We start from the raw sequence: 8,265 nt of genomic DNA, 5'->3' as shown, positions 1-8,265 counted from the left end.
AAGACCATATTATGCTAGGTCTATTTAAAAAGACATCCAAGATACTGTTACCTGGTGTTGGAGTATGCATTTAAGTGAGAAATTGCCTATTTTTATTAATATCTCAGTTATGCTTTGTTCTTAACCTAATTCAGAAGTTGTCTGTGGATAAACTTTCTGGTCTTCATGCCGTAACTCAACACTAAGTTTGTTCCACCAACTCTGACTCAGTGTTATGATTTGGATAGACTAAATCCGTCTGATATTCTCTATTAAATCAACAGATGTAGCATCTGCTGGAATCTGTGGGATTTGATCTCATCCTTCTCAGCCACATTATTTTTTGCTTTGCAGCATGGTAGATCTATCGATTTTCATGCAGGCTGCTGACCTGTGATCTGCCAAGAGAATTAGTTACATGTTTCTGTATGTTTTGCTACTGAGGCTTCGGAATCCCTCTTAACCCAAGTCCCTGCTTACATATTGCTACCATTCGTTTTTATTGGCTTCGCTAAAGTTGAATTCCTGTATCTCGATTTTTCCCCAATCCATTCTTTGAGCGGCTTGAAAGAATCCAACTGAAAACAAAACCTCAAAGAGTTTGTATAATGAATTACTTTTAAACTAGACGCTAAAAAAGACAGAGGAGCATTTATCAGGAATGTTTGTGGGCTTGGTGGTTACGAGCTTAAAAAAAAAATACCGTGTGGAAAGGCTTTTGTCCCATGACAGAGATTTAAAAGGCTGCGGGTTCGGATTCCAGCGGAGGCTCAGGCCTGTAATCGCGTTTGAAATGCTGCCTTTCACACGGCCGCCCGGCTGCCGCGGGGCGCGGGCCGGGTAGGGGCGGCTGCGGAGCCGTCACCTGTTGGGGCCGGGCTCGGGGCGCGCCGGTGCCGCCGCGGGACCGCGTCCGGCCGCGGGGCTACTGGGGGCTCCGCGGGGCTGCTGGGGGCTCCGGGGGGCTGCTGGGGGCTCCGCGGGGCTGCTGGGGGCTCCGCGGGGCTGCTGGGGGCTCAGCGCCGCCGGCGCAGCGCGTCCTTTCTCCTCCCCGAGCCCGGCGCGGACGGTCCGGGAGCTGCGGCTCCAAGTTGGAGAGCTTGTGCGGTAGGCAGGGACAATGGAGGAAAATGAAAGCCAGAAACTTGAGCTGTGCCTGGCTTGCCCAACAGACAGCAGGCAGACGAGGGGTAAGTAAGCGGCGATATAAGTAAGGCAAAGATGGAGTTATGTTGAAGCATGTCCCTCGTTGCTGCTTTTTGTAAGTGGAGGCAGAATGCATGAAAAAAAAAAAGGCATTTTTTTCTTGAGCTAATCACTCTGCTGTGCACATTTCCCTAATATTGGAACTTCATGAGTTTAACTTTCTCTTGGGCGAGATTTCTGTGTGCCCTCTGAAGCCGGGAGCACGCTGCATGGCTGTCACGGATGCGGGATCCTGCCGGTGCGGAGGCTGAGGTGGGGAAAGCACGTCCCCTTCCCTTTAAATGCTCTGCCAGCCTCAGCTATGGCAGAGAAGTAGCTCTTCCTTCGTAAAAGTGGGTTTGAGCTCATCTTTACCTCGGGGTGTCTGTTAAAAGGGGGACATTCACGGCAGATTGTGACAGGGTTAGTTTACTTTGAGTGAAACCACTGGGGTTTGTTTTGGAGCGAAGCCAGGACTGTCTAAGCGGGGTTTCCACGGCGCTGTGCATTCATACGTTCACTGCTGCACTATCTATTTCCTATAAAGCGAACGAAAACTATTTCCTGGCGAATTCTACGTGGGCTATTCCACGTGGAACAGAGCATTCAGGTAGCATGACAAACACCTAATCTAATCTATATCTATTACAGTATCTGTGGGGCACCTGTGGACATTCTCATTTCCTGCATGTTATATTCCTCAAAGGTACTTCAGGAAAAGTTGTATTACTGTGCTTCTGTGAAACAAATAGTGCATGTGGTTTAAAAAAAATCACACAAGTTTATGAGCATGCAATACCAACAAATAGTGCATTGGCAACTTAGAAGGAAAAAAAATGCTCTTTTTTTTTTTTTTTTTTTAATTTGGGTGTTCATTAATTGATTGATGCTCTTTTGAATTGCTTTTTAAGTAAAATTACTGAGCATTGTGAGTAACCTTTATCTGTGTATGTTTAGTGGGACGGAAATCTTCACTTTGTGTCTGACTAGGGAAAAAAAAGCCTTCAGTTACACATTTCTTCTGTAGGGCTTGTATGAAACTGTGTCAGGTATGTGTGGAGCTAGGAAAACAGAGGGCTGACCAGACTGATTCTATGGTTCCAAAAATGTTGAGTGCTGAAAGCTCATAACCAAATGTAGTAGTTTTGGCCCATATCCAAAATTTACATTGGAAAGAGAGCTAATTGTAAAGACAGTGAAGTAAATTAGAACAATTCCAAATAATATCACATTTACTGCTAACATAAATGTAACAGAGATTGGTTTGACTCATGCTGTTAAATCCGTATTCTTTTTTTAAATTTTAGTATTGAACGGGGTTTGCTTCAAGGCTCAGTTTCACAGTTTCAGTATGGGTCAGATCCACACTTGTTCCTTTCTGAAATTATTCTGAAAACGTTCTGTTCTCATGTCATCTAGGTTGCAAAACAGGACTATTTAAAATCTTCATAGCATTTAAAGTAATGAAGCAAAGTGACTCTCCTGACGTTTTTAGACTTCATGGAGGGTGTGACTTAGAAGAGTTACATGCCAGGACATGTCAAAGGACTTTTCTATTTTTCTATTTTTTTTCTCCTAGCTCATAGCCATTAATCTGTCATGATAATCTTGCTGCTGATCCTAGATATACTGCTTCTATGCTGCAGACCTGGACCTTTACTGTAGTCATGGGTGACGTTGGTGATGTTAGGAAATCTTGAAACTTGTTTTCAGATCCAAGAAGCAAATCAAGTATGAGTTACTCACACCTTTGGATAACGAAATTCCTCCCTGTCAATCACCAAGACTTGCTTTTAGTTGCCCTCTAGACTTGCTGCTTTATTGAACAGAAGAACCTTCAGCTTTTAGCTTCAGAATATGAGGGAGGGAGAGAGGGAGACAAGCTTATCTCACACCTCTGAGTTTTCTATTGCCTTCTCTTTGCTCTTTTCCCAAGGAGGGTACTTGCATAATTTATCCTTTTCCTTCTCTACTCTTAGCACTTATCTGGGAACCAACACATGATGTTTCACACGTTTCACAGTTATCTGTGGAGATTGATTTGCTAGGCCTATTATCTTCACTTGGAAGATATGGAAGGTTTACACACGATGTTATTGAGCAACTCCAGAATCCAGAAATCCTCTCTCAGTTTTTCCTCCCTGTAGCACTCTGGCATACACAGCATCTGTAGAACTGATGTGTCTCAAGATCCACAGGGGGGTTTCAGCAGCCCAGTGCTCAGTCTCACCATTGAAGTCACTTCTCCTGTTCAGGAAGTGATCCACAACATTTTTTTTCAGCAATTAGTAGGGAAAAGACCCATACTGAAACACAACAGATTTTGGTTTGCAAAGAAAGTCACGTGCTGCTGAGTGCTGTAATGGTGCAGGATCAGGATCTTGCTGGATGCCCAAGTCAGCTCTCTGGCAAGATGAGAAATTAGTTTGCATAGTTTACATTCCTTTCTTTTCACTGGTATTTATGTAGTATTTTCCAAATATATGAAAGAAAAATAAGAGAATTTGTTGATCTTTCTAATACAGTATAAGAAAAATATGTTATTTTTGATTCCTTTTCAAGGTTTCACCTAATAACAAACAGTGGTAAAACACTTTACTTGTTATGTCTTTTTATGTGCCAAAAATTAGCTCTTTCTTAAGCTATTGAAATTACTGAAGTGCAGAGTAGGGAAAGACTTTGCATGAGAGAGATTTAGGACCCAAAGTACAGACGCTTGAGTTCTGGGTTGTGCTTGTCAGCATAGGTTTACCTGCCTTCTTGAGGAAGTGCCTGCCGTCACTGCAGTGATTGAAACTGCTGCTGTGACCATACTCTGAGGGTTTATACCAAATTGCTGTACTCAGTCACCCGCGCTCATGCTGACTCCCTCCAGCTCCAAGAAAATCCCTTATTTTATGTCTGTGCCTTTGTTCCAGGAGCCTCAGGGATATAACCTCTAGGCTGTTGGCGCAACAAATTAAAGCTGGTAAATTCCATCCAGCCCCAGCCCACTTCTCCCTCCCATGTAAAATCCATTGGAATGACTGTGCAGCTTTCAGAGACCATTTTCACTGGGTGTATCTAGAGTAGCCATGCTGGCTTCTTGCAAGCAAAACTCTCCTGTTTGCCATTTTTCTCAAACAAGCTCAGTGTACCTGGTGGCTCATGCTCTGACTTTTCAATAAGCAGACGGTTTGGATGTTTCTTAATTGAGTTGTGCTTGAAAAGTTGAGTTGCATGCATGTTTGTACACAAAGGTGAGGCTGCTGCTCTGAAGGTTTAACTAGGATTGTGCTGCTGAGAAGGTCTTAGAAGGTGCTGTGAAGATCACAGATGACATTTTGAATCTTTGTGAGAGTAAGACTTCCCTGTGAACCAAACCTGCTCACAAAGCTGTGTCCAGATCTGTGCTCATCAAAGCATGGTGTCACCTGCAGCCTGGGCCCCCGTGCCTGCATCTGCTTTCGGGATAGGTTTCCATGAATGCAAACAAGAGGGTGTTGTTGGACATTCTGGAGCCCTTGAAGAGTACAGGCAGCTTACAGAAACATGCAAAGTCTTTGAAGACTGTCCAGGGCCAAGTTTTGTTATGGAACCCAAGGAAACTGATTTCCCTACGTGAATTGGTGGGACACCACACCAGCAGCGGCTCCACCGATAGAGGATTTGCTTTATTACCAGGGCTTGGTGTTCCATGGCATGTGGCAGGCAATTGACAATGCACACCAGAAAGCTGAGAAATCCTCAGCATAAAATCCTGAGGCAAGTGGTAGGCATGGTGTCAGAATGACTGACTGAGCCATAAAAAGAAGCAAGTAGGTGCCTGTTTCCAAACAGCGGTCCTATATAATGGCAGCATGCAGGGGAAACATCAGGGGCTCTGAGGAAAAAAGTGTCAGACAGAGAGAAATAAAGATTTATTTAAAACAGGTAGAAGAAGGAGCTCCCTGTTCCTGGGGAGGTGCTGGGAAGGGTTAACACTCACAGGGGTGTCCGAGTCTGAGTCTGCCTGGAAAAGATGAGGAAGGCCACATAAGACTTGGAGAGGCCTTTTCAATGCTTCAAGTTTTTGTTAGGTTTTTTTTTTCTTTGCTGACAAAGGAGTGAGAGATTTTTTCAAAGGTATTAGGTAACAAGGCTCCAGTCTACAATTTTTTGAGCACCAGAGGATTCATGTTACAGAGTTACCTGAAGATAAGCCAGCACTTACCCACAGTGTCTGCCTATCTCTTTACAAATGTCGTCGTGGTCTTTGGTCTTACAGTAGATTTTAAAGTAGTAACATTTATCTGAGGGGTTTTTTCTTTTCCTTTTTTATATCACACAAAACTTGCTTTTATACTGTTTCTTAAGAAATGGTTTATGAAAAAATGATGTAGAATTTTCCAGCCCGCTGTCCTGAGACATATAAAATGCAAAGGAGATCTGTGAAATTTAAAACCAGACCACAGTCACAAATCAGGAAAAAAGAGACTCCCAAACCCTGTTATTATTTCCTAGGTGTTTCAGAACCTGTTGAAAACCCACTGGAAAAAAAAAAGATTAAGGATTACAAATCTGCTCTGTCAAAAGAATTTTATCAGTTCGTGTCCTTAAGGATACTAGTTAGGGGCCATTAAGTGTATTGGACCCTACTGAAGAAATCTGTTTCTTCTTGTCGAAAGCATCCTGTAGATCTTAAAGGTCAGGGCATAAGAGCCCTGTCAGATCTTCTTTTCAAGTCACATAGGTAAAGTTGATACAAAAGGAACATCTACTTCAATGATGCTCGCTTTTCTGTGAGGCAATACTGCAGTTGTGTGATAAAAGTATATAAGTATGTGCAGAGCTTATATAAGGGGTTATTTCCGGGGCACTTACTATGATGTATATATGCCTAATGATGCAGAACATGCCGCTGCACACTGCCAGACTTTTTAAAGTACCTAGCTTTTACATCAGTCTATTTTTCCATTTTGCTGCTAAAGTGAATGTTGCTATTAAGTTTTTATAATATGAACTATGTTTGGTTTTGGTTTTTGTTTCTTTTCAGACCAGGCAAAACCCAGTTTGCATGTAACATCACTAGACGATGCAGAATGTCTCCGATCTAAAGAGCTCCTTTCGACCCCGAGCAGTCACGCTTCTTCTCACTCAAAGTCCACCCGCAACATCCCTCGAAGACATACAGTAGGTGGCCCTCGCAGTTCCAAAGAAATACTGGGAATGCAAACTTCAGAAATGGACAGGAAGAGAGAGGCTTTTCTTGAGCATCTGAAACAGAAATATCCCCACCATGCCACCGCAATAATGGGACACCAGGAGAGACTGAGAGATCAGGTAAGGAAGTCAAATTTGTATCATGTTTTTTGTTTAACAGTCCTTATAACTCCTACAAAATTGAGTGTTACATCATTACAAAAGGGGGGAATTAACAAAGTATGAAACAAATTTTTTGGATGTGGCCTGCGATTCAGATGTTGCCTTAAAATTCAAAGAAACAATCATTAAAATTAATCTATTCAATATTACCTTGGAATTGTTTGTTGAAATTGACATTTCTGAAGAGCTTTTCATTTTTTTTAGTGCATACAGAGAGAAAGGAGTGAAGGTGAGACTCTTGATCTTCGTATATGAGTCTCAATCTACTTTTCACAGCTGAAGGGAAAACATGGAACAGCTGTTAATTTCTGTTACACTTTCAGTATTGGCACCACTGCCCGGGAGAAAAGAAAATACCTGCAGAGTGTGTCTGTATGCTTTAGCTGGCTCTGTTACACTTTCATTTGCTTTCTTTTCTATTTTTGAGTTTTGTAATGCAAACAGAACAGACTTACCCATAACTATCTGCCTCCTCCAAGCAGCTTTGACACCCACATTCGTCTGTCAGCAGCGTACCTGAGGGTGGTGTGCCTCTCTGCCTGCAGTTGCTTTCCAGCAGCGAGCAGTAGTTGTAGGGTCAGAGGAGAGGTGACATGCTGATGTATCTCTCAGAGCAAGTGGAGGCTGTGACACACCAGCTTTCTGAATTCAGGGAATGCCATGCAAGGATCTCTTCCTAACTCTGGGCTCTGGTTTTGGGTGCAATGATAGAGTTTAATCTCTTCAGGCAATCTACTGTCTATTCAATAATTAATTTTTTTTCCAAACGAGCATCAGAATTTGGAGTTTGGTCTACAAAATCTTGTGCTCATTATTCTCGGTTTAACAGCAAACCTTTTTGTAAAAGTTTTTTTCCCTTAGTGGTTTATAGGTGTTTCAGCACTAATAGCAAATTAATTGTAAATAAGCAATAAAAATAAGTTGGAAAAATATTGCACACTGTTGTGGAAGCTCTTAGTGAATTCCAGGCTTCTTTGAAGCTTTGCAAACTTGAAAGGCTTTGAAGATCAGACTGCTACAGGTTTGGAAAGATTGTAATTTGTTAACTCACCCCTAGAACTTCTCTTTTACAGGGTCTCTAGAGATCCCAGGTGCTATCACTGTTAGAATCCATCTGTATTCAGCTAAAATTGCTGCAAGACTTCAGCTCTAATGAGGATGATCTATTCCTTATTTTTAAACAGCTTTACTTCTTTCTTTTTAGAGTCTTGACTTTTTTCCTCCCCACTTATCTCTTCCGTGGACTTTAGTGACTGTGAGGAATGTGCTGGGTGGTGGATAAAGATAGCATACAAATTAAATAAAAGGGGTGGGAGGGGGGTGAAATCCAAAGATTAGATCTTTTGGAGTCATGTAAATATTTAGTTCCAGTGTTGCAGACACTGCAAACCTCGTTTGAACAGCCTACAGCATTACGCCCTACACATTTTGTAATTTGAGACTTTTCTGAAGGCAATAAATTACAGAAGGAATGCAGTAACTGCTCTTGATATTTGTTTAAAATGTGTCTTCCTTGCTAATTTATTGAGGGTAAAATTCATTCTCCTGCTTCTATTTTTTAGTGATTAGACATATGTATTATATGTGTTGTGTGTAATGAGTTTTTTAACAACTTTATAACAAAATAACTTTAAAACTACTATTAAAGCATCAAAATGTATTTCTTGGAAGTGGGAAATACTGAAGACTCCATCCATTCAGCATTACTTAAAGAAGTATAGTCTGAACCAAAACCACATTAAAACATACAGAAATAAA

The 8,265-nt window shown here is 41.8% G+C and overlaps 1 protein-coding gene across 14 annotated transcripts in view; it reads left to right on the top strand.

Moving 5' to 3' along the window:
- Positions 1 to 973: 973 nt before the first annotated feature.
- KIAA1217 overlaps positions 974 to 8,265 on the top strand; it is a 187,368-nt gene continuing 180,076 nt past the window's right edge. For 6 of the 14 annotated variants that reach the window (XR_014226671.1, XR_014226672.1, XM_082287610.1 and 3 more), the window contains exons 1-3: positions 974 to 1,169; positions 1,816 to 1,870; positions 6,179 to 6,465. Coding sequence is in view for 11 of the 14 variants with exons in the window: in XM_082287610.1 (XP_082143736.1) it covers positions 1,110 to 1,169; positions 1,816 to 1,870; positions 6,179 to 6,465 (402 nt within the window). In the remaining 3 variants the exon portion in view is untranslated. Of the gene's footprint in view, positions 1,170 to 1,815; positions 1,871 to 6,178; positions 6,466 to 8,265 lie in introns of those variants that run through there. The other 8 variants (XM_082287605.1, XM_082287608.1, XM_082287606.1 and 5 more) reach the window with 4 other exon arrangements.

This window comes from Coloeus monedula, assembly GCF_965178545.1.
Source record: "Coloeus monedula genome assembly, chromosome: 1".
Taxonomy (NCBI): domain Eukaryota; kingdom Metazoa; phylum Chordata; class Aves; order Passeriformes; family Corvidae; genus Coloeus; species Coloeus monedula.
This window is presented reverse-complemented; position numbering and strand designations above follow the sequence as displayed.